Raw genomic sequence first — 25,961 nt, forward strand, 5'->3', positions numbered from 1 at the left:
GCCCGAAGGCTGCCAGTCACAGACACTTACAGAAACAAACAGTTTCAAGTTACACACAAACAACTGAGAGTTGCTTACAACCAAAAGATTAACATGCGAGGGGAACGAGGATACAAAAACATTCGCTTCAAGAATCTGTGACCCGATTCAGCCAAGCGGCAAAAGTTAATCAAAAGCTGCGCAATGGTCTTATATACCCACAGCCAAATCCAAACGTCTCTGTCCAGTGGCAATGTTCATACTTGTCAACGTTGTGGAACAAGAGCAAGACATTACGCAAATACAGGGCAGAAAATCAATACATCAGTGATATTTGCAGCGTTCCTTTATTAAAAAAATTATGGATGCTTGGTTTTTGCGATAGCCAATGCAGAAAACCGGCGCCTGCTGTTGCCCGCGCTCCTGGTGGCATTTCTGAAATCAAACGGCAACAGTGATGAAAGTTTCCGCAAGATAAATTCCACGTTCCGCTTGGAACGCTCGCGGAATAGGGCAACGAAGTTGTATGAAGCACATGGAACCCGTGAAGAGGGAGCCACTCCATCGGGAGCTTAACGCACTCTATTTGAAAATAAAAGTTGTCTCTTCCTCCTATGAACATTGGAGCAGGGTGCCTCAATTCAGGCGCGTCTCCGCAGTACGGCAGCGCTGCAGCATCGAGGCACCAGCGGTGGAGCAGTGGAACGCGGTAAATTTAAATTGACTCGAGCGAACCTCTAGCGTGTTCTCGTGGGAGAAACGAGACGGGAGAGGAACGACATGAGAGGTGAGCGGGAAACAGAAGGGAGGCATTTTCTTGGCAGGGGAGCCGATCGACCATCGTTTTTCGTCGACATTTGCAGTGAAAGGAGCAGATACGTGGCCATTTTTCGAATGCTCGATTGATTTGAAGTGCTTCGTGGCCGCCACTGCGTTACCGTGAGAACAGATCACCTCCGCTTTAACGAAGTACCGCTTACAACGAAGTCAGTTTTCTGGCGTGGGGACCTCGTTCTGACGAGGGTTTACTGAATGTACAGTACATGCATCACACATATATAAATAACCCGAGCCAGGTAACAACGGAAAATCGCGCATTTTTCATTGTTACTGATGTGACTCAAGCACACTGTCAAATTTCCTTTCCGGACACACCTCGGTGGCTGTTGAACCCAAGAACGCCAGTCAGACAGCGCCCCGGCGGCCGATTTCCTCGTGGTGTACGAAAAACAAGAACGGCCGAGAGTAGAAAACTGGGCTAAAACTGGACAATTTAACCCGGAGCCTTCCTCTACGGCACGCCTTATAGCCCAGGTGTAACTCCCTCCGCAGCTCCCTCCATGTATTGACCATGTAATAACTAATTATAAGAAGCAAATGAAACATCGGTGGAATGATAGAGCCGTTCTAGCGGACAATTTCAGCATAATTTTCTTTTTCAAGATACCTACATTAGATTGAGAGCTACAGATCACTCACCAGTAAGACTGCTTTATTGGAAGATTCAACTTCGCCGACGCGACTTTTATCAACAAACCCTGTCGGCCCACGCAGCTTCAGCCATCACAACCTAACCTATATCAACAAACCCTGTCGGCCCACGCAGCTTCGGCCATCACAACCTAACCTATATCAACAAACCCTGTCGGCCCACGCAGCTTCGGCCATCACAACCTAACCTATAACAGCTCCACTGTATCAAAAGATGTTTGCATAAATAAGCTCAAAATCAAAATCTTCGTTTCTCAAATAGCATTATTGTAAGGTCGCTGAAACAGTTGTACGGAAGCCGCTAAGGGCGCATGATTTGTTTCTCCTTCCGCGTGTCACGGATGAACTATAGTGCTGTAGACTTCCGCTATAGCTGACTGGGTTTCTTTTTTTATTTCAAAAGCGCTTTACAGCGCGTGTGATGCGCTGTTACTTGACTATCTGAGCTGCTGAAAATTTGATAATAGCACTGCGGATTAGACTAATTCTTGATTCTTAGTAAACGCTCACAATTCGTTTCTGCTAATGGGAACGACTCTTCGCTGAGCCAGGTTTTCTCGGGGCTTCCGCAGGGGTATTTTATGGGGTCCCTCCTCTTTCTTACGTACGTTAACGACCTTGCCTGTCTTTTATCACTCATTATTCAGAGGCTTGATTTTTTTTGAAGCTTGAGTGGTGAATACGCTAACTTTCTTCATTTATGCAACCTTCTGGGAAATGCTTTCCCGCGAGCACCGGAGGGCCAGATATGCATGGCGCTTGAGATTCGCTACAGCTGTTTAAATATTCGTTCATGTAGGCTGTTATTAGCTGCAGATATAAAAATGGCATAGGCGCGGAAATGGCGTATTCAAATATATTATGGACTCAGTTTTTGCAGCCTGTCCCCCATGGTTGGCTGACAACGTCATGGTAAGTGGCACTCCAGGTGCAAAGCTCTTAATTTGCAAAGCTCCTAATGCAAAGCCCGCGTTGCCCTGAATAAAAGAGGTTGTTATTAAGCTGTTTTTTATTAAGCTTGTTATTAAGCTGTTGTAATAACAGCTGTTATTAAGCTGCTTGTTAAGCCGCTCTTGCATGCAAACACATAGAATTCATAAGGCATCTCTGAGTTCATTTTTTAAGCACATCAAACTGCTCGTCAACTGTACAGCACAAAAAGCCTCCTTAAATGTACCATTTATTATATTTGTTTCAAAATTTATTCCAAGCAGTTGTAATATCGTGAACAATAGTATGGCACGACAGCAAAACTTTCCGCCCTCTATTCGCAGACAGAGAGCCAGAGAAGAGCATAGAAAGTGCGTGCGGAGATGGGTTATGTCAGCCCAGCCAGCGTCGCTATTTGCTCCGCTGGAGCTGCGTTCTCACCACGTCCAGCATAGTAGCGGCTTGTCCCTTCCCTCTTTTTACTCTTTATTAAAGACGATAGTCTTTCTTGGGGCCCTATTCTCGACTGCACAAATTGCCGGCATTTCGCCCATGTTTTTTTGCGTAAGCACGACGTAAGCAATCAGTGACGTGCTGCACCTATAGCTATGACGACATGCAGTGTAATTTGACGAGTCACTCGTAAAGATCGCTATCAAGGTATCAAATATTGTGCAATAAAGACATAAAAACACTTGGCATGTACTATAAAAATTAAGACGGTAGCTGAGGCTGACAAGAAAAACACATTTCTGGAGGTCAAATTTGGCGCCAACACCACAAGGCGACCGAGTAACGTTGATCCAAAAGCGAGAGAAAGGCGGATGTCGAGCTTAAGAACATCACACAATTTTTTTACCGTAGCTATTTATTTCTTTCAATCGCTTTTATTAACATAGCTGGGCTCTCTGCTTCAATGCAAGCTTTGTTGCGTTATCACCTTCCCTGTCGCCACCGCCGCCACGCCATCGTCTGCTGCTATGTTACAAGTTTATGGCGTGATCACAGAAAAAGACGGCCGCGACCATCGCTTCTATGACACATAAGAGCAGCGAAGCGCTACGCCTGATAACCGCGGAGCGCACCGATGTCGCCGATTCACTCATTCGTCAAGCTCGACTGCAATCAGCGCTGTAATGAACCAAATAGTCACTTTTCATTGTTATTTTTCTCTTGAGTTCGATCATGTGACCCAACAGCTTACTAGGACAAGTATGGACAAATGCCATGCATTGGGTTCTCTTTGTCATGGAGAGGCTTGTACTGCCCTCTTATGTTGCGGTTACGCCAAACAAATAATTTTTATTTCATTGCCAAACATAAAAGCAAAATACTGCATGTTATTTGTATTTTCCATGATCGCTGACTTGGAAGCAGTTGAAACTATAATTTGTTTCGGTAGGAAACATGCTTTAAACAGCGCGCATGCGAAACTTCGCCTGCTGCAAATTGCCGCACATTTCGCGGCGTCGTAAGCCGGGGCAATTTTTTTCCCTATTTTGCTTGTATTTTGCGACACAAACAGCCGCCATTTTAAGCTGTTACGTAGCATTACGTCACTTTTACGCAGGCTTAAGTTGCCGCTGCATGGCGTAATCGTTCCCGCCAACTGTTTAAATTACGTCACGCCTTCTCAGCCAATCACAGAGGGGGTGTGTATTACAAGCAGTATTGTTGTTGAATAGCAAAGACAGGCTTACGTTGTCATGTCCACCGCATTTTGTCTGTTTTTTCATTGCCGGCCAAGAATTACGCGCCTTTAGTAACGAGAAATAAGGCAAACTTTAGAACTGGTGTCCGTAGACGACATGAAACGTCAAAATGACGACAGCACACACAACCCCTTTGTCAACCGGAAGCACGTGACCAAAATTGAAAGCCAATCAGAAAAGACTTCCGGAAAATTGCTTGAAATGCCGGCAATTTGTGCAGTCGAGAATAGGGCCCTTGGGCTACTTAAACCCAGTAATTTTGGTCTGTCTGTATGTCTGTCCGTCTGTGACTCGATTCAGCCACCCGGCCAAAGCAAAAGAATGCCTGCGCAATAGTCTTATATAGTCACAGCTGAATCTACCCCTCTATGTCCGGTGTAATGTTCCTACTTGTCAACATTGTTGAAGAAGAACAAGACATTACGCAAATATGAGACAACAAATCAATACAGAAGTGACATTTGCAGTGTTCCTTTATAAAAAAAATCAAACATGCTTGGCTTTTGCGAAATTAAATACTTCATGAACTGCAGAAAAAGAATTCACTCCGCCGTCGCCTGCTGTCGCCCGCGCCACTATAGCTTCTGGCGGCATTTTAAGAAATCAAGAGGCAACAGTTACGCAAGGTTCCACTAGATAGGTTCCACGTTCTGCTTGCAACGCACGTGGAGTAGGGAAACGCGGTTCTATAAACGTTGAAGTAGGGCGCCTCGAGTAACGCGCGTCTTCGCCGTACGGCAGCGTTCGCATCGAGATACCCGGTTTGGAGCAGTGGAACGCGGGAAATTTAAAATGATATAAGCAAACCCCTTTGGCATTTTTACCTTGGGAGGAGCGCGACGAAAGAGGAACAACATGAGAGGTGAGCGGGAAAGCAAAGGGAGGCATTTACTTCGCAAATGCCGATAAAGACTATCGTCTTTTGACGGCATTTGCAACGAAAGGAGCAGATACGCGGCCAATTTTTTGACACGCTCGTCGCATGGTGTCTTGATGCGTTTATCACCACTTGTACGCGTTGTAAAATTGCGGCAAAAGAAGATAGATAGTCTGAATAGGATTGCCAGCGACGAAATGAGGACACCCTTGGGCAACAACAGCAACGACAGGCAGCCAATGCCGCTGCTGAAGCGCTGAAAATGATCATTGAGGAATTTAGAACGCAGAACACGGCTGGCACGGTATGCGACGTTCCTGCGAGAAACGCCGGATAAAAAGGCGTGCACATCAGGCCGAGCTTCAAGTTTGCGAGGGCGAGGGGATACATGGTGTTCCCCAATTCTTGAAGATCCACTACTGGTTCTTGGATTAATTTTTAGCGAACTGGCGTTTCGCTTCGAATTCGTTTCGAGACAATAAACTGCGGTTCGCACGAGCTGCCTATGAGGCACAGACAGTTATCTGTGACCTTATTTCCCTCGCAATTCTTTTTAAAGGGACAGACAGCCGATTTTTGTGGAGTGCATGCCGTCTAGCTCCAATGAAAGCCAGCATTTTATAAACTGGGTTAACCGCAAGGGATTTTCAAATAAACAGGTGGAATAATTTTAATATTGCACTATATTATCTAAAGTCAGAAAGCTGGCGACACGTAGTGTCTAAACATGACAGAAAGTTACGTCTCCAAACGATCCCGTGTACCTCATCGGGTGATTCAAAATAAGGCATGAAGGAATAGGAAAGGTTGCACATTATTGTTGTTTTCGCCGGAAACAAGTTTTTAAATACATTTTTAATTCTCACATGCAGTTAAAAGTGAGTTGGCGCACGGGTCACTGCCATGGTTGCGAGCATAACTTTTGGTGTGACATGTATGGCCGGTAGATCTAAAAATTTCGATTTCAGAAGTTCTAAGGCGCTATTAGCAAAACGGTTCGGGTTAGGGTGTTGTAATGCCCGTTCATTTGGTATAAAAAAAATATACTCCACCAAAATCGGATGTCTGTTCCTTTAAGGCGAAAGCTGTGCCTCATTCTGCGAAGAACCGTCCTGGTTATTGCGCGGTAACAAAAATGGCCCCCCGCTGTAAGAGTGATTCGAACTGGGGTCTCCACAGTAGCATCCTGATACACTACCATTGAGCTATTTCTGCCATTTTTATTTTGTTTATACTATCCCTAAGACCTTTAAAATCACACCCGATCTTCAATGTCAGTACGTTAACTGACACATATTTTAAATGTCAGGCACACACGCTCATGTTGAAGCGGTGGAACAAAAGTCGTTATTGTTGTTCCTTTTTCACATATCCACTTCGCAGATTGGCCAGGATGCGGGAGTTTTGAGGAGCACTGCGCCTGCTTTACAAAATTAAAAAAAAAGGGAATTTCAAACCTGAAAGGGACCAAACGTGTGTGTAGCGTGATTCCTGCGCGTGGTGGCCCGTGAGTAAAACAGGTGCGCACGAGCCGCGTAGAACTCTGATTTGAGGGAGGGTGTGGCGTGTGCCAGTCAGTTTGCTGACGTTTATTTGCGCCGCAAGGCGAAGTTAGCGAAGGCGGAGAAAGAGACGCAGACACGCTGTAGCAGAAACGAACCAGTCGAAATCAATCGCGCCAAAAGGCAAAGAATTGGAAACGAAAAAAGAGACCCAAATACAATGTAGCAGTAAAGGAGTTGTTAATAAGTGTCGAGGCCCGGTAAATTTTATTGCGTGAGGAACAGATGGGGCATGTCCGCAAAATGTTTGGTGTCTGTTCATCTACAGAGAGAGCAACAGGACAGCAGGGAACGAGGGAGTGTACGGAGAACGCGCTGTTTTGGCAACGCTACCGACGATACCAGGCAGACTTCCAAGTCGAAACACGACCCGCCTCGACGTGCCGATCACATGCCGTTTCGACGCGTCCCCTGACGCCCGTCATCGCTTGAACGCCTTGTAAATTGTAGTGGGCAGCCAGAACATGGCGGCAACAGATGAAGCAGTGGTAGTGACAGCGACGAATGGGTAATACTGGCGGACAACGAAAAAAGCGTCAGGAAGCCAATGCCGCGACTGAAGCGAGCAAACGTGACCATGGGACGTGACCATCAAGTACCGAGAGTTTCGGACCCCCGGGCTTCCAACGCCGAGAATTCTCCTTTTGATGTTTCCGACCAACATTGTCGCCATTCCATGATTTAAAGAATTTCCAACGTAGTCGTATACACCTTTTCGTACCCCTGTCTTTCCAGGTCCAAGACAATCGCTCGAACACAGCCGTTGTCAGAATCCTTGGCGAGTTCAACACCGATAATCACCCTTGTGTCGAGCGGGAAGCAGTTTTCCCAGTCCATGATGGTGTTTCGTGTTTGATAACCCGGCACATATCAAGTACAGACATCGCCTCCTAGCTCGGGGCCCCACCTTGCGACATATGGACACTGCAGGTCTGCCATTCACTCCCATTGAAAAGCGGGCGATGCGTTTGGCATTGAAAATACAGGAGGCGATGGTACAGAGCCCTGTAGGGACCCGGCTTGTCGTCGTAGCTCGTCCGCGGTCACGCTATCTAACCACCGCAGTAACGCGGCGTAATAGACGCAAACCACAGAGCAAGAATACGTAGGAGAAAAAACGGCTCATTGCGGCAAGCGCGGGCGAGCGACCAGATAGAGTTTTAGCTGACCGTTTCAGACGGTCCGCTCCGGTATCGGCGGCCCATTCAGCACAACCGCAGTGTTAGCAGCGGAAAGGCTTTTAGGTAAGCGATAATCGTATCTCCCTCGACGGGGAATCATTTACGTCACTGGCCGTGTCCTGTGCGTGTGTAAAACAAAACTTCACCTTAAAGTAAATATAAGAATTGATCAAAAGGACGTAGAATGGGGCTAGTTGGTGATTCTTCATGTTCAATTGCGCTTTGTATACAGACTAAAAGACACTAACGGACAGGGACGAGGCGCAAAAGAATTAACCAATAAGAATTGATACTTTAGTCACTCAAATAAAGTAATATACCATGTTTTGTGCCTTATTTCTCCTTTTTAATACAATGCAGTCGCAGGCACGGTATATCATAATGGTACTAAATAATTTAAAAGAAGCCGCTAAACGTTGGAGTACCCAAGACAAGGCTGTCTTTCTCGATGCTGCATAAAAATACGCTCGCGCTTCGGCCGACGTTTTTCGTTTTCGTTCTAAAGCTCGTTGAGGTGTGTGGCACTTTTCCTATTTATTCGGAAGTGCTTTCGCGGTTTCATTGCTCGTGTTTCAACTGACGAAACGAGTTCGCCGTATCGCGCTCCCCTCGCGGGGGGCAGCGATGTTGGAATTCTGCGCGGCAGCGTTTACTGCCGCGACGGTCCGCTAAGAGTCCCGGGCACGTCCCGGGATAGCGGAGCGGGGTCCGCTCCGGTATCGCCACTAGCGCCCTAGCACGCCACGCATGCGCAATGGCGCTCCCGCTTGCTATCGGACCGGAACGGACCGTCAGAAACGGTCAGCTAAAAACTCCCAATCAGACAGTTATGGCAGAGCGGAGAACTGGTCCCGGTACGGTACCCGGTAGGCAACCGGCGCCACTGCGCGTGCACCGAGGCGAAAAAACTGGTTTTGCGCATGCGTAGGCGTACCGGGTGCCGTACCGGGGCCGGTTCTCCGCTCTGCTATGACTCTCAAATTTGGAGTCTTATTCGCCGCGAGCTCGACATGTAGGTGGCGACAGCGTCGCGCTGCTAGTGTGGATGCTCCGCTGAGCGGCCCGTAAGAATGCACACTGTGGGCGCGCTTCGTGCCTTTTTTCTCGCCGTATGTGCGCACGAAAGGTCCAAACAAGAGTGGTATGCTGTAGTTCGGTTCCTCAACGTTCAATGTATAGCATGGAAGCGGCAGTCAGTTTTCATTACTACGCCAAAAAAAAGCGACAACTCATCGGGAATCTCAGAATGGCCGTAATTGTGACAATGAACTTGTACGCTGTGGCTCGTAGCAAGCTCGATCTTTCCAGACTATGGCTTTGAGCCTTCAATAAAAGCATAAATAGAAACAAATCAGGAAGCCTCGATCTCTGAAATTCAGTTTACAACGGCAATCTCAATCGCTTTCACTGGTAGCATATGGCGCATTCTTGCATTTGTGGGATGCCCTGAAATGGTAACACTATACTTAACTGCCCCAACATTCTTTCTAAGAGCTTACGATATTTCTTGTGTGTTCAAAAGGCAACATAAGGTTACTGAATTTGGATCAGTGCAGAGATATAAATGTAACCGCTGTAACGGGAATTTCAAATGAAATTTTAGCGACTCTGAAGGAAGGTTTGATGAATACCGGTTTCGGATCACTTATTTACGGCTTTCGTCGCAAGTGAACTTGCGAATTGAATTGTCAACGCATGTAGTACAATCAACATCTCATGTTTAGCTAGGTTTTCGCAAAGTGACAAGCAGGTTTACAGTGTGCAAACCAAGCTTCTGGGACCTCACAGTGAGCACAAATTTTCTGTTACGGCTGCTGTGTTGACCATTTGCGTTCCTTTTAAAATCGAACAGGTGCCTGCAACAGCGAGATGTGTTTGCATTCTTGCGTATAAGGTTTCTTTCTAACCCTAAAGATGGCAATAAATGAAGTTGCGCTGTTGCAGATGTAGTAAAACATTTCCTTTTTATTTCTCGTTGCGAATCAGCGCAACGGGTTCCCAGTAACTACTTTGTTTTGTAAACTGAATATCGCCTTGTCTTGGCATTTACTTCTTGAGGATTGGTTTTTCGGGAAGGGGGTGGGGTCCTGTCAACGTTGCAAGAGCAGCGAGAAGAGAACGCATGTAACGCGAAAAGCCAAACTATGGTTATCATTATTACTTACAATCGAAACTACACTAGGCGTCGTGTTCTGTAGCGGTGAAAAAGCAGTACTTTAACACGTATTTTCAAAACTGATTAACCCTTTTTGGTCCGAGATTGTCCAGGAATTGTGGCTCGCCTTTTTCGAAATTGTATTGAAAGCAAACATTGTGGGAAAAAATAAAAAAAAAACAGCGAGTCATGGCACACACCCCTCACACATGTGGGCAACAACGTGCACTATATTACGCATTTTATCCTCTTTCTTTAAACATAGGTCCACCTTAAGAGGTTAAGACGTGACAATATTAGGCATTTGGTTATACTGAGTGAGACACGTTTCTGGACAAGGTGATTCATGTCGGATTTGAAAATGATATATATGAAAATGACACGCGGAATGCCACATGACCGACGCAAACTCACACCTGCTTAAAAAATACCCCCAAAATACTCTTGCGCATCCACAGAAACGTATTTTAAATAATACGTAAAATTAGCAACTCGATACAGTTGACTAAATGTTAATTCCTCCTCCTTAGTATAAACAACGACTGTCGAAAAATGGTATTTATTTTAGAAAACGTACGGGAAGGACACGATCACACAGGCGCTTGCGGGTGTAAAATACGTGTCCGGTAATGTATGGGCGATAGCGCACGGGTCGTGTGCAGTGTAAATGTTTTTGTTTGTTTCTTCTTTCTATAAGGTCACAGCGCAATTTTACAAGGGTGTGGAATTTGCACGCGTATGCACAGGTCTTGTCGCTTCTTACCCGTTTCGCGTACTAAACTTTTATCCTTTAAATAATTACCACGCCACTTTCAAAAAGCACACTTCGACGTTCCCGAAACGGCAGACGACTGCACTCAACAATAGTAAAAGTGCAATGTGTGGAAGCAATGTTTATAACACGTTTCACACTCAAGCGGTGACCACGGCGAAGATGTTTCGTGAAATTAAACCAGCGCATTAACCCGCAACGGCCGCTGATTATTGCGTTTCCAGAGGAAATGCGCAAGCAGAGGTAACTATGTCATTGCTTACTGCCAAACGAGCACACATATTGGTTGCTTTGTCGTGTGCAGCACGCGTCTTGCGCCGCACGCAACGTGAAAAAGCAGACGACGCGAGAGCGCCATCCACACTAGGAGCGGTTCGTCCCGCCGCCGCCAGGGGCCGACTGTGTTCGCGCTCGGGGCGAATAGCTGACCGTCTCGGACGGTGCGCTCCGGTGCCGGCGGTCCGCTCAGCGCAACCGGAGCCAATAGAGATTTTAGTTGACCGTTGTTGACGCTCCGCTATGCTCCCGACGGCCCGCTAGGCACAACCGCAGCGTCAGCGGCAGAAAGGCTTTTATCTAAGCGATAACCGTATCTCCCTCGACGGGGAAAGATTCGAGTCACTGGTTGTGCCCTGTGCGTGTGCAAGACAAAACGTCATCGCAAGGTAAAGATACGAATTGGAATTCGGTCGCTCGAGTAATGTAAAGTACCGTGTTTAGTGCCTTATTTCACATTTTTAATACAATGTAGTCGCTTACACGGTATAATGGTCCTAAATTATTTTAAAGAAGCCGATAAACTTTGGAACAGCCAAGACACGGCTGTCTTTCTCGGCGCTGCATAGAAGCAGCCCCGCGCTTCGTTCGACGTTTTTCGCTTCCGTACTAAAGCTCGTTGAGGAGTGTGGCACCCTTGCCTATTCGGAAGAGCTTTCGCGATTTCGTCGCTCGCGTTTCAACTAAAGAAACGGAGTTCACGGGAGCGCGCTCGCATAGCGGGGCAGCCATGATATTCCGCACGGGTAACGTAACTGCCGCAACGGTCCGCTAAGAGGCCCCGGTTAGCAGGGCCCCGCTTCGGTATCGCCGCTAGCGCCCTTGCGCGCCAGGCATGCGCAATGGCGCTCCCGCTATAGCTATAGGAGCGAAGCGGACCATCAGAAACGATCAGGGGCGGTATTCTTGTAACTGTCCCTTTTGAAAACGTCCCTTTTGCGTCCCTTTCATCGTGACGTACTTCCGGTTAACAAGTGGACGTTTGCAGCACGGAGGAAAGTTGGCAGTAGGTTTGCCGCGCTTGCGTTACGTCACTTCCGGTTGTTTGCTTTTAGCCAATAAGGTCTCGCCAAAAGGGACACCTTTGAAAGGGACGCAAAAGAAACAAAACTCGAGAATACCGCCCCAGCTAAAACTCTCTAATGCCGTACGCCGCCAAGCGCTCCACGCAAGCGCAATAGCGCGCCCGCTTGCTATCGGAGCTGAGCGGACCGTGAAAAACGGTCAGTTAAAGCTCGCTAATCACAACGAAAAACAAGGCGGCCGACAAAGTTCCGTAGTTGCGACGGCAAGGGAGAGGATAGCGGGTCTGATGGACGAAGTGATAGCGGTCGCAATTCATCCCGTGGCTGCGCATTTAAATGCCGATCTCGGCGGCCGCGCAGTTTCTTCACCAGCGGCAGATGACGCAGATGGAGAGCTCTTGTGACATTATCTCGCCGCGCTAGGAAGCATCGTTTCCCCTCCTATCTTATTCTTGCTCCGTCCGTGACCCAAACAGAGCCTCGCGCCGTCACGAATCAAAACAGAGGCCTTGAAGAGAAACCCCGGAAAGAAAATTTCATAACCGATAAGCAAAGAGCCTGTAGCTGAATACTACACGGGTCACCAAAAAATAACTATTTGGAAAGATTCAGATCGACAACATATTAAAAGGTTTCTCAAGCAGGGAACCATGCACACTACATGTTGTATCACATCACGACTCTATCACACCACTCACTACAGCTCCCCATAGTTCACTAGTGCATAAACTACTATAACCACTACCGACAGTTCTCTGTATATTCTCTGCAACACCGACAGTTAACAACAAGATATCGCCATCAACACAACGATCAGTTGGGTAGAATAGCCATATATGTTTGTTCTTTTACCCCACGGACAAACCGAGCGGACCACCGCTGAAGGAACTGTTCTTCCCCCAGCGCGGCGAGCTCAGCTTCCAGGTGATCGAATAGACGAGAACGCATCTTTCGTAGCATCGGAAATATGAACTTTTGCGGCCTCGCTCTGAGCGCCACCCCCGCCTTCTCCAGGTGATCAGGGCACCGATGCACCGCAAAAACGGAACAAACGCGTCGCGTGACTTAGTGCGTGCGCCGAGTTTGTGTCCAAACATCCGTGTTAACAACTTCCTGTAGGACTTTGCAACCCGGCAATCCAAGATCGCATGCTGCAGGGTCTCTCGAAGCCCGCACTGTGGACACCTGTTGGAGGGTGCCACACCCCATGCTGCGATGCGGTCCGTCGTGGGCAAGACTTCCCAGCCGCGCTCCAGCTAAAACCCCTGACGTCGGCCGGTAAAGACGAGGCCGTCAGCTGCTTCCCCCGTACCGCTTTGCTCTTTCAGAGCTGGTCCTTAAAGGGGCGTACGCCTTGGAGGGGCGTGCGCTATGACGCGTCTTTGTCGTTCCGAGCAAGTAATTCTTGCCACGATGACGGCGAACGCTGGAGTTTTTTTTTTTTTTTTTTTTTGCCAATCTAGATCAATCTCCCCAAGGGGGTATGCTTGGCTTGACAAACGTGCGTAGGAGACGGTCCGTGGTCAAAGGCGAGGACGTACGCACGAGCGCAGGTCATTTTCTTGGTTCTGTTAACTGCCCGGCGATCGCCGCGAGGCTCGCGCTCACGTGCACACGCTCGGCAATTTCTTGATATTTTTAACTGCGGACTCGAAAAATTGCGGTTTGCTAAACAGCTTCGCTGTTAAAAAAATCGAAGGCGGGAAAAGCACTGCAAAGGCGGGAAAATTGAATCGTACTGGATAAACCTATGTTCAAATAATTCAGAAAGGAGTGAGAGAGCGAGGAGAAGAGCGTGAGGGATGGTAGCAATGACGAGATAACGGCGCCACAGGTCCTCTGGCAGATCTCTGCCCTGCACTTCCGATAGCTCTCACGTTGACTGGAACGGCTTTAATTTTTTTTATCGTGCTGGGTTACATGGGCTGTTTTTATGTACTTCTTAATTCTTCTATCACCACGTGCTCCAGGAGTTTTCGTTAACGTAGTTGAGATACGTGGTTCTGAGTATTTAAAGGTGTAGTTTCTTCTGTCTTTACCTTTATGACTATTCAGCAACCTTTCACCGAAGTGATGAGTGGCCAGTCCCAAAATTCGTCCACGTATATGGTCAGCGCATCGATGGATTCGTCCTCAAGATTAGGAATTATTTTGTCCAACCCGGTGACGATTTAGTGCGTAAGTCCTGCATTAAGGTGAGGGATAGGGATGTGGTCTAGTTTAGTCTTGTCTATTCCTGCGTAGTTTTTGAGCTGTATCTTCGGGTACATTCGGCGGGCGTATTTGTCCTTTTAAGTAGAACAACTGCGCGTAAAAGACAGGACTAGGACGGAGGAGACCGCGCGTGCGCAGACTCACAGCTAGCTTTATTAGGAAAACCAACATGAATAAATACAATTTTTTACACATGCGCGCAGGCAGTCCTTTTTTTTTCTTTTTTCGGTGCACCATCCTGTTTAAAAATTTAAACTTATTGCCGTACAATGTAACAGAAGTTGCCCTCACACAATTTTCACGGTTTAAGGCGTAGCGCTGCTGAGCACGAGGTCGCGGGTTCGATTCCCGGCCGCGGCGGCCGCTTTTCTGATGGAGGCGAAAAGCAACAACGCCCGTGTGTACGAGATTTCGGCGCACGTTAAAGATGCTCAGGTGGTCAAAATTAATCCGGAGCCCTCCACTACGGCGCGCCTCATCGCCTGCGTGGCGTCGGCGCGTTAATCCCCTACAATCAATCAATCAATCAATCAATCAATCAATCAATCAATCAATCAATTTTCACGGTTCTTGCGAATAAAAAAAGGCCCGTATGAGATCGCGGGAGACTTCTTCCCGACTTCTGCCCAGCACTTTAGTTGTATTCAGCGGCTGACATGGTTCGTCTTCACATGTAGGTAAAACAATGGTGTGAAAAGTGCGAAGCGGTTTTGTTTTTCATTGATAGCTGGTGCTCCCTCCAGCGGTCATTCACCCAACGGCCGGCCGGGCCGTTGGGTCAATGGGTCAATACGTACTATACCTTCCCGCAAGTGAGTGGTATAGAGCAGGGAACTCCAGTTGCACAACGTACAAATGGTGTAGCATGCTTCTTTTGGCATGCTGTGGCCTTGTTTGAACCTTTGAGGATCTTGGAGCACAAGCTAGCCAACTTGCGAGGAGCAGAAAAGATTACCAGTACTCGCTGCCTGTTGGCTACATTTTTGATGGTGCGCGCCCCTCCTTGAACAAGCCACGAGGCTTTAGCGAAGAGGGGCGTCATTCTCACGGGTACCGCTACATTTGATCTTTTTCAGAAATGACTTGGCTACCGCTATCAAGGCCAACTTCGAAAAAAACAGCCTTCAGCAACCTAGGCGACGAAACTCTTGGGAATCCTGTGATGAAGACATGCCATGGCAGCTGAACTTTTGACCGTTCATGATCATGCGGACTCATAACGTAAAAAACCTTTATGTAACCTTGGCCTGTAAAACAAAGCTGATTGATTGATTGTGGGGTTTAACGCGCCGACGCAACGCAGGCGATGAGGCGCGCAGTAGTGGAGGGCTCCGGATTAATTTTGACCACCTGGGGATCTTTAACGTGCGCCGAAATCTCGTACACACGGGCGTTTTTGCTTTTCGCCTCCATCAGAAAAGCGGCCGCCGCGGCCGCCGCGGCCGGGAATCTAACCCACGACTTCGGGCTCAGCAGAACAAAGCCTTAGCCACTGCACCAGCGCGGAGGGTATGTTTGCGACAACTACATATGATGTTCTGTAAGTTCGCAAGTCTCATGTTATGTGTTGACGCGGGAGCTGGTTCGCGAAGTCTTCCATGTCTTCATCCAGACGCTCTCTTTGCCTCCTGAGGAACGTGCTGTGTTTTTGTGTGCTCACGTGGGCTGCATTTTTCTGCCCACATCTGTAGGAATCTGACGTCCGCGTATTGCAGCTCGGCTTTCTGAGTAGAGATGTGAGCAGTTGAAAAAAAAAGCATTAAGAAAAAAGAGGGTTCTTTTTTTCGTTTTTTTTTTTTCAACCAGGATAACACTGGAAAAAAAACAGACAGAGGTTCTCCGGGGAAATTCGTTGTGATATGACCAATCTTAACTTAGGAAAACTCTTTCTGAAATCAATGATTTGACGTGAAATCGCGCACATGCTGAGAGCGGAAGCTGTGCTGGGACTTTTGTAATGCAGCACGTAACAATTATACTCTTTTCAATGTTAAGAGAAAAACGTTATCGGGCACTTTAGTCTCTTGTGTGATGTGAAGGCGCAATCCAGGGATTATCAAAGACTTCTTCACTGCTGCATCGTGTTTGCTGTGACGTCACGTTCACCGGTCGTGCCGCACGCATCCGGACAATTCTTGCTCCATCCTGGCATCTGATTGTTTTTTTTTTTTTTCTAATCGCTCTGCATAGTTTATGGAAAACGCGAATGCTGGATAGGCACGCTGAGTCTATGGTTTCTTCCATAGCACACTTCTGCCATATGATTATTAATCTTAAAACGTCTATGACCAAAATGATTTTCGCCCTGATTGGTATCCCCTCCTTGTTATTTGTTCAATGTTGCCCCCGTTGTAAACGTGTACATATTTGTCAATTGTGTTTAGTTTTGTTTTTCAGCTTGTAATCAACTCATTTGTATGTGTGCGTAACCAACTGATTTGTGTGTGTACATAGTTGTAAATAAGTATTGTAACTATCGTTTCCTACAATGTAGTGCAATAGTTTTCCATGTGGAAAACAAAAAAACACGGTACATGGTTAGTGCTGTAGTTACGACACTTCGCTGCGGCGCTTGGCGACCCGCGTTCACATCCCATTCGAACCCGAATAGGTTTCTTTTATATTTTATTTACTTATTTTTTAGAGGCAGCCGTAATTTAATTTCATGCGTGTAGTCGCCGGCAACTAGGCTCACTTTTCGCTCTTGAAAAGACACCTAAGGCTTTAGCCTTAAGACGCATGTCAAATTTGTTATAGATCTGTTGGGAATCATCTTTTTTCAATTTCTGATATTTTTCTGAAAGAAAAAAAACATGAAAGAACAGCTGTTTTTTTTTTCACTCCCCTAATAATTTTATGAAAACTTGCATAGGCACCGTTTATGCGCAGTACTCGACGTATTGGCGGAGTCGTGCCGTCTATTAGCCTTCGTCCGCGCTTTCCGTTACGTCGTTCCCCGTTCGTACTTCTGCCTGTCGGAGCGCTTAAAATGCGTCCCATTCTTTTGTTGCGCTCTAACGATACGTTTTTACCCTTGGCTGCCTCCGTTGTGTAACCACATGGCACGCGAAGAGCGCTTAAATCGCAAACTACTATTATGCCCGTCGTTTTTTTCTTTGGATCGTAACGTTTAACGGAATAGGTTGGCTAATCTGTGTTTTTTCGTGGGCTGCTCTACACGTTAGAGGAGCCATGGAGACACAAATTTCTTTCGATCAGTGGACTACTTCGTCCCAATAACAATCAGCCCAATTGTATGGCAAACTTCAAATGATCCAGATAATCGACCAAATAATAGACATACGAACGAGTGGCGACTCCCCGGCAGCTTTCAGGCGATTTTTCTAAGACGTCACAGAAAGATTATTGTTCGTGCGATCAGCGGCCGTCAACCAAACCCACCGCCAACAAACATGACACGGGCGATTGCAGTGGGACCCCTAGTTCCGTTTATTGGCGCATCACTTGAATACGAGCGTGAAGTTACAATTATTGATGAAAATTCTTTTAGAATTTTGTCATAAAAGGCTCATAACACGCCCATCTTATTTCACTGTGGCTTGGTACATGGAAGTTTTTCAGTAATGCTTTCGTTTGTTATCGATTATATTATGGCTAGGATAGAGCTGAGGGAGCTATTAAAGGCGATTTCTTCTAATTGAACAATGTCATATTTCGTTTTCATGGCCACTTTATTGAGAGGCTAACGTCCCTTTCCTTTCTAATTAAATGGTTACAACGCGGTTTACGGTCGTCACGCGGCAGTATCGTGTCTGATATTGCCCAATGCTTTCTTTCTACCATTGCGCACACCGGGGGTTACGTATCGCCTTCCTCCACGGTGCTGCCGTAATACGATTCGCAACCCCAGACTTTTGCTCGGCATCCCATTTTTTGTATTGTGTGGAATTGCTTTTTTTTTTTTTTTTTTTTTTGTTCGCGCCCAGTATGCTTGGGATAAAATTGTACCGTGCATTGGCACCGAGACAACGGCCCACGCTGCAACTTCCCCCTCTCCAACAACAAAAAAAGATAAGCCAGAAGAATCGCTGCCAACCGTCTCCGAGCCTCCGCTTCGGGGGAGTGTTCCGGCGGCGACGAATCGCGCAACTCACAACCTCGGATGAGGCGGTGACGTAAGCGGGCCGATAGCTGCGTCCCACGTCAGCGGGTCGCAGGCAGGGGGCTGCGTTCGTTTTGGCAACGCCGGCCGATCAGCTGCTTGTCTCGTGCCGCTGCGGCACTTTCGCGTGCACTTATCGCCGCTCTGCATCCTCGGCGGACTGCGCTGCCGCCGCGGCTGCTCCGAGGACGAAGATGGAGGCCAGCTCGGGGCGGGTGCTGAACCTACGGGTGCGAGCAGACACCGTTCCCGGCGAGACGGTCTTCGTGTGTGGCAGCAGCGCAGAGCTTGGCGAATGGCAGGTGACGCGCGCTCTTCAAATGCACCTCGAAGACCCCGCCACGAAAGTGTGGAGCGTCCAGGTGCGTGTGCCGGTGGACAAGACGCTGGAGTTTCGTTACCTGGTAGGCGTAGTGCTCGAGAACGGCCACATCATCGTGCGGAGATGGGAAACAGCCTTGGAGCCACGCTCGCTCAGAGTCAACGAGATAACCATTGGCCGGGATGCCGCCGTCGACGTGTTCGGCAACTACGACGGTGAAGACAAGGTGGAACCTGGCTGGCTCACGGCGGAGTCTGTGGTGCACCTGAAGATGTCGGACGGCGCGGTAGTGATGTGGAGAAGCAAGTACAAGTCCCAGCCCATCTCTTACCGCGTGACGCCCATGGACCTCTCCGCCCGACACAGCGACGCGACGAAACTTGGGGAAGAGAGCGAACATCACAGCAACATCTCGGATTTTGAGTGTGTCAAATGGCCGGTCATTGAAATAGCTGTCATGAAAGAAGGCGACTGTGTGTTCAAGAAGCAGAGCCAGTTTGGAAATATTTACCTTCCCGACGACTTCGTCATCTTTCAAGCACAGGTTATCGATCCCTCGCACACTGCTTACATGGTGGACTTCTACGTGCACCCGGTGACGAAGGAGGGGGGCATTCCTGAGCACATCGGCCTCAGCTACATCCTGCCGAGCAATATGAAGGGGACTTTTGGAACCTGCACCGTGCCCATCACCGGCAACCAGCGCCAGCCTGTGGGACAGCTGCAGGTGTCGTACCTGATCGTCAGGCCCCTAGCGGGCTACGTTTGCAACTGCCGAGAGACCTATTCCAAGTTCTGGAGGAAGACTAGCCGAGGGCTGGATGTGGGCCACAGGGGCTCGGGAAATGCGCGGCGCACAGACAAGGTTGAGAACGTCTTGGAGAACACCGTGGCCTCGTTCAACTACGCGGCAAAGCACGGGGCGGACATGGTGGAGCTTGACGTGCAGCTCTCCAAGGACATGGTCCCGGTCGTCTACCATGATTACCACATTTGCATCTGCATGAAGAAGCGCAAGTCTCCGCTGCAGGAGGAGGAAAAGCTCCAGCTGGCCGTGAAAGACCTGACTATGGCTCAGCTCCAGCAACTGAAGCTGTCGCCGGCGGGACATAGGAACGATCAGTACGACTTCCACGAGGACGACCTCGAAGACAACCAGCCCTTTCCCACCCTGCAGCACGTCCTCGAGGCCGTGGAGCCATCAGTCGGCTTCAACGTCGAGATCAAGTGTCCCATGCAGTTTCGGGACGGCACGTGGGAGGTGGACCTGAACTTCGACATGAACCAGTATGTGGACGTGATCCTGCGCACGCTGCTGGACTACAGCGGCGAGCGCTACATCATCCTCTCCTGCTTCCATCCGGATATATGCACCATGCTTCGCCTCAAGCAGAACAAGTACCCCCTACTGTTTCTCACCCAGGGTCAGACGGACAAGTACCCACCATACCTGGACACCCGTACCTCCAGCATCCGCATGGCCACCTACTTCGCCCTTTCCATTCATATCATGGGAATCAACGTGCACACGGAGGAGCTTCGGCGCCACCCGAGCCTCGTCGCCTTTGTCAAGCAGCACAAGCTGATCCTCTTCTGCTGGGGCGAAGACAACAATAACGCCGAGACCATCGCCAACCTCAAAGACAAGGGCGTCGACGGTGTCATCTACGACAAGCTGGACACGCTGATAACGCGCACTCCCGAGCATGAGAGTATGTTCCACATATGCTCCGGTTCGAGTGAAACTCTCCTGCAGGCGGCAAGCAAGAGCTGTTCCAGGGTGACCCTGCCCGTGAACAGTGCGACATCGGCGGCCCAGCGCAGCGTGGGGAGCTCCTAGCCGCAAGAGTGTTTGCCTCCTCGTCTTTTGGTGCGGGGTGCTTTTGGTGCTTTTTTCCAGTTTTCTTGGTAGCCTGACTGAAGAGCGCGCCTCGTTATTGAAATACGCCCGTAGCGTTGGAAATGAACGGTCTTTTGCGGGTTCATTGCGACAATCGGGTGTGTGACACCGCTTGTGGCGGTAGTCCTGGTGCTGTTCAATTTGTGGAACTTTCGCTATTACGCCACGTACATTTTGCAGCACGGAGCGCCACCAAATGTATGCCACCAACATCTTCTTGGGACCTGCTTCCATCCCACCAGTGTCGACGTGGAGGCTTCTGGTGGATCATGCAACAACACCTCCTCACCAACCAACACGCACGCGTCGCAGGCGAAGCAAGGCTCTTATTATGGGATGGAAATTTCTTAGGAATCGTTAGCCAAACTTTTTCCGGCAATTACGTTTGGGCCAGTGTTGGTTTATTTCTGGTATACCACCCCTTGTCGGTACTCAGAACACACGCGTGTGGCGAAGATGAGCATTGAGGAAAGAACAAAGAGTGCTAAATTAGTTTCTTACGCTGCCAGCGTATACACTGTTCTGTGTTCTTGGCGATATATAATAAAAATAAATTTCTATTTTTAAATTTGTATTGTGGAGATGGAAAACAAACGCGCGAGGTCCCGGCCGAGGTAGCTGTCACAACTTTGCGGGAAACATTCCTTGGGGTACTTCAGTAGGCTTATGTGGCTTGAATGCAGAAGCCTTATGGTGTAGTTAGTGGTACTTGTGAAGAGGTTATGTACTGCTATATCAAGTTCCCATGCGGGATTCGGGAAACGATACCCTTGCAGTAGCACCCAACTTCTGGCATTTGGCTCCCCTCGCTGCATTGCACGCCTGCTGCACTTACCCCTTGTTGGCGTACTGGCGTGCTACACCACGCGTGCTAGGCCAGACCTTCAAGCACTTTTCATTACGAGACATGGCTCGAGTCACTGATCAACAGCTACACCGAATATCAGGTACAACCTTCCCTGGTGAGATTCGAGCCACGAGCGACTCATGCTCGATTCAAGTGGCTCGTTCTGCGAAAATCTGCCGTCGGTGCTAACGTAACCCGTCAAAAAAGGGCTTAATGCGTCACCCCTGCGCTGCCTCTGCACGCTCTTTGCGGTGACTGTAGTTGTAAAGACGTTTTATTCTGCCGAAACTGCAGGTTGATTAAGTATGTGTACTTATAAATTTTTATTGGACAAAGAGGCGGCCTAAGAAAGGAGGTAGTTGTTTGCAAAGGCAACGCCGCCTGTATAAACATTGCCTAACGCGTCGCGCGCTTTTCAATGGGAAGGGTAGGGCATGGCCTCCGCGATCGGCTGCCGATCGCGGAGGCCGTGGGTAGGGACGCTTAGTTCAGGCACTTATCCACTATGCGGCGCGTGCCGGCGGACATCTCGCCTTACGTTACAGCTCGCGAGTCGCGAACGCTGCACCCCCTTCTATGACGTGTCTGTCAGCTTGCCTATTGGGCTTCAAGGGCCGTTTCGCTCACATCTTAGGCGCGACGGGGCGATAACTCTGGAGCGCACTGGGGATCTCGTTCAATGTGTCGCTCGCTTCATACTTGCTGCATTTTTTTAAAGATAACTGACGGAGGCGGACTGAAATAGTGTAAGAACGTATTTATTGTCGGCCAGACATGTAGCTAACAGAAAAACGATATTTTCGGATATGGCAGCCATTATTTTACTGATATTTTTTCTGTCTGGAGTATTTAGAGAAGAAAAAATTGCGTGCACATTTTTTGTTCAGGTGCTCACTTCTACCATTACTTTCCAATAGTATCATGCGCTTGCAAAATTTCACAAGATTACAGAAAAAAAGGATAAGCAGCTGAGAGTCCCGCCACGTACGCTGTCCGCGCGCTTCTACAGTACAGTCCTCAATTTTAGAAGTGCGTACCGATGCGGAGTGCGACCAGCGGTGACAAAACAAGACCGGAATGCGTAGGGGACAGAGGGGGGATGCCCCACTCAGAAAATTTCGGGGCCTGTGATCCAAGTAGATTAGCGCGTAAAGCCGGCATCAGCCTGCGGCAGCGCAAGTGGTTTTGCTTCGTGGCGAAGGCGGTTTCATCAGCGACAGACCACGACAGACAGGCATGGTGAAAAACAGGAAGGCGTAGGAGCGCCTCCTGGGAAACGCTAAACAAACTGTCAACTATTTTGCATAGTTTCCGAGACGAGGCGCTGGCCGACGGACACGAAAGCACGCTGGAAGGCTACGGAGCGTGGAAGGGTAGGAGAGAGCAACGGGAGAGTGGCTGTTCGGCCATTTTTCGCTCACTCGTTAGGCAATGTTTATACAGGCGGCATTGGCAAGGGGGTCCAGGGCTCCTGCAGGCCCTAAAGTCTTCGGGATACGCCTGGTTCTTTTGCGAACTCCCTCAGGGAGAGAAATGTCTCCTTGGCATGACTGGGATTCGTGGGCGTCTTCCAGGATTCATATTACGCCACTTCGTTGTGAGTGTCGGGCCCGGAGTTGACGGAGGCCTTTTCAGTTCCACGGGACGTGTCGAATTTCCTGCTCGATTGGGGGATAAAAAAAATATACTCCACAAAAATCGGATGTCTGTCCCTTTAAGGCGAAATTAGTTGTGATATGACGAATCTTCAGTAAGGAAAACATTTCTTAAATCAATGATTTGATGTAAAATCGTGCACCGATTTTGATAGCGGAAGCTCTGATGGGACTTTTGTGATGCAGCATAGAACAATTGTATTAAGTATTTTGAATGTAAATGGGAAAAAATAATCATCGGCCACTTTAGCCTTTTAAGTGATTTTTTTTTTTTTTTTTTTTTTGCGAGAGTTTGCCTTGCGGCATAACAATTAAATATACAACATCACATTTGTGTCACGCAGAAACGTAAGCAGAGACCGGTACTGCGGGCCCCAGATCCACCGCTGTAGATCAGGGGGTCTCCCAGGATGGAGCCCTGTGCCTCGGAGGTGTTGCAGGCGAGATGTTTGCAGGGCAGGGCAGGTCCACAGAAGGTGGCTCGTGTCGGCCTCGGACGCAGGGACCGTACAAAAGGGACAGGTGTCCGCAAACGGTGAATGATAGCGGGCAGGCCAAGCGTGGGTCACTGCTGGGGATAAGGCCACCCCAACTCGAAGCCTCCGCAGCAGCACCTCCTCCCAGCGAGCGAGCCCACTGGGGAGGTCAGTTCCACGCGGTGGAAGTAAAGCACGCGTGGCGCGGCGGAGGCTCTCTTTCTCCACCAGCAGTTCTTCTAGGGTGGACACTGAAAGAAGTGGTAGCGGCCGTGAAAGGTCTATACGGCGACAGGCGCGATCCGCTGCTATATGGGCAGGAAGCATGTCCCGGCGAACCCACAAAACACGCACAGGGCATGGGTATGTGTCCAGGATCGCGTGAATACGTGCCGACATGCTGGTGCTACGCGCAACGCGACGTAAATCACGTATCGCTGTCGTTGAGTCCGTGTAAATTTCCAGTTTCATGCCGGTAGTTACCGTCGATGCAAGTGCTTGGAGACAATCCCGAATAGCAGTAAGTTCTGCCAACAGGCTTGGTAGAGGTCGGAGGGTCTCGTAGGCGCAGCTCTGGTTTAAGATTGGGTGAGAAGGACAAGCCAAGGCTGTGGTTACGAGGGAGTCCTGTGCCCCGGCGTCCACAAAAGCCTGCATGACTCGTGGCCGCGTAGCAGGCGCCCGGTGACTGACATGAAGTAGGGCTGTATCCGGAGGTTGATGAAGGCCAGAGGTTCGGACATGTAGCCTCGCCAGAGGCTTGTTGTCCGTCACCTGATGGTAGAGCCAGGGCGGCCTTGCGACGGAAAAGGCTGGCATCGTATTCGGCGGCTGGCCCATGTACGCGGCCAGAGCTGCCGCCTCTGGAACCAGCCCACGTTTCAGCAGGCGTGCGGAACGACGCTGATGAATCAGTTCATCAAGCGTGTTTAGCTGGGCTTCGGCTTGTAGCGGTGGAATTGGTGTTATGCGAGGGAGGCCAGTAATGGTGCGCATGGCGGCCCTGTTGATGGCCTCAAGCCGGGCCCAGTCCGCTTGCGTCATGTGCTGGAACTGTGCCTGATACACAAGCCGTGGCTGTAGTACGGCACGCACTAGGAGACGGGCAATCGTCCAGCAGGCCCCGCCAGACTTCTGCGAGATGCGGCGAACGAGGTGGAGCATCTGTCCGGCTTTCTGTCGAGCAGATCGTAGCCACTGAGCTGCTGACCCTGATGACGATATTTCTAGTCCTAGGACCCGAAGACGGTCAACCGTGGGGATGTCGTTCCCATTCAGTTGCAGTGAAATGGGAGACACAGCAAGGAGGCGGCGGCCCCAAGCGTTGGCCACGGGAAGTAAAGCAGTCTTCTCTGGCGAGAGAGTGAGGCCCGCGTACTCGCACCACCTCTGGCAGTCTGTTAGTGCTTGCTGGAGGCACTCGGCTTGTCGTGACAGGTCTGGATGCACTGACCACACCGTAATGTCATCCGCGTACATGAGGAAATATAGATCTCGGATTGAAGCAAGGTGCCAAGCTAGCGGCAACATGACGATGTTGAAAAGAAGCGGAGACAGAACAGACCCTTGTGGTACGCCTCGGACTGGTGTAAAGTGACCGAAACTTGCTCCGTTGATGCGGATGGAAAAAGAACGGTGTTGAAGGAAGTATCGGACGAAATCGCAGACTTTGTCTGGAAGGTGGAGGCCATTGAGAACTTGTAGGATGGCAGCGTGACTAACGTTGTCATAGGCCTTGCATATGTCCATGGCGAGCACAGATCTCACACGGCGGCATCGGCCTCCAACTAAAACCATAGATGAGAGGTATTCCAACCCATCCTCAGTACCGAGATAGGGCCTGAATCCAATTTGCGCCGGGTGATACCATTGGAAGGTATCAAGCCACCACTGAAGCCGTGTTGCAAGCATTCGCTCTAACAACTTGCACAGCGTCGATGTCAGGGCGATGGGGCGCAAGTTCTGAAGTACATGTGGTGGCTTCCCGGGCTTTGGAATGGGAACAATATCCGCCTGAAGCCAAGAGTCAGGTAGTTGACCGGAGAGCCACACCTGATTAACCGAGTCCAAAAGCGGCACGAGGGCTGGGTCGTCGATGTTCTTGTACACCTCGTAAGCTATGCCGTCGGGACCCGGAGCAGTCCGCTGTTTAGCGTGATCGATCGCTGCCAGGAATTCAGCCACTGTGAACGGTGCCTGAATTCCCAAAACGGCTTCATGAGTAGGCCGTAATCCAACATCGTTCGGCAGGGGGAACGGAGACGGCATGGCCACTGGGGCAACATCAAATGCAGGAAACAAGGCCCGAGCAACGTCGGGGGCGAATTGTGCCGGATCCTTGTTTGACGCAATACAAGCGCTGGCAGCTGCATCCGGAGGGCGACTGCCCGATTCCATGGCGCGAAACGTGCGCCAGACAGACGCCGTTGAGGAAGATGGGCCTAGAGAGGCGCACCAGTCAAGC

General features: G+C 49.3%; 2 protein-coding genes across 2 annotated transcripts in view; one reads left to right on the forward strand and one right to left on the reverse strand.

The window, feature by feature from the left end:
• The window catches only part of LOC144166789 (alpha-N-acetylgalactosaminide alpha-2,6-sialyltransferase 6-like), a 138,399-nt gene that overhangs the window by 51,504 nt on the left and 60,934 nt on the right, over window positions 1-25,961 (reverse strand). The window lies entirely within an intron of this gene.
• On the forward strand, window positions 18,348-21,792 carry LOC144166786 (glycerophosphocholine phosphodiesterase GPCPD1-like). The gene has a single exon (XM_077696273.1). It carries the CDS (start codon window positions 18,492-18,494, stop codon window positions 20,457-20,459), a length of 1,968 nt encoding a protein of 655 aa, XP_077552399.1. The 5' UTR covers window positions 18,348-18,491; the 3' UTR covers window positions 20,460-21,792.

The sequence above is a fragment of the Haemaphysalis longicornis genome, unplaced genomic scaffold (assembly GCF_048455015.1).
Source record: "Haemaphysalis longicornis isolate Haplotype H1 unplaced genomic scaffold, Haemaphysalis longicornis Haplotype H1 scaffold_19, whole genome shotgun sequence".
NCBI lineage: Eukaryota > Metazoa > Arthropoda > Arachnida > Ixodida > Ixodidae > Haemaphysalis > Haemaphysalis longicornis.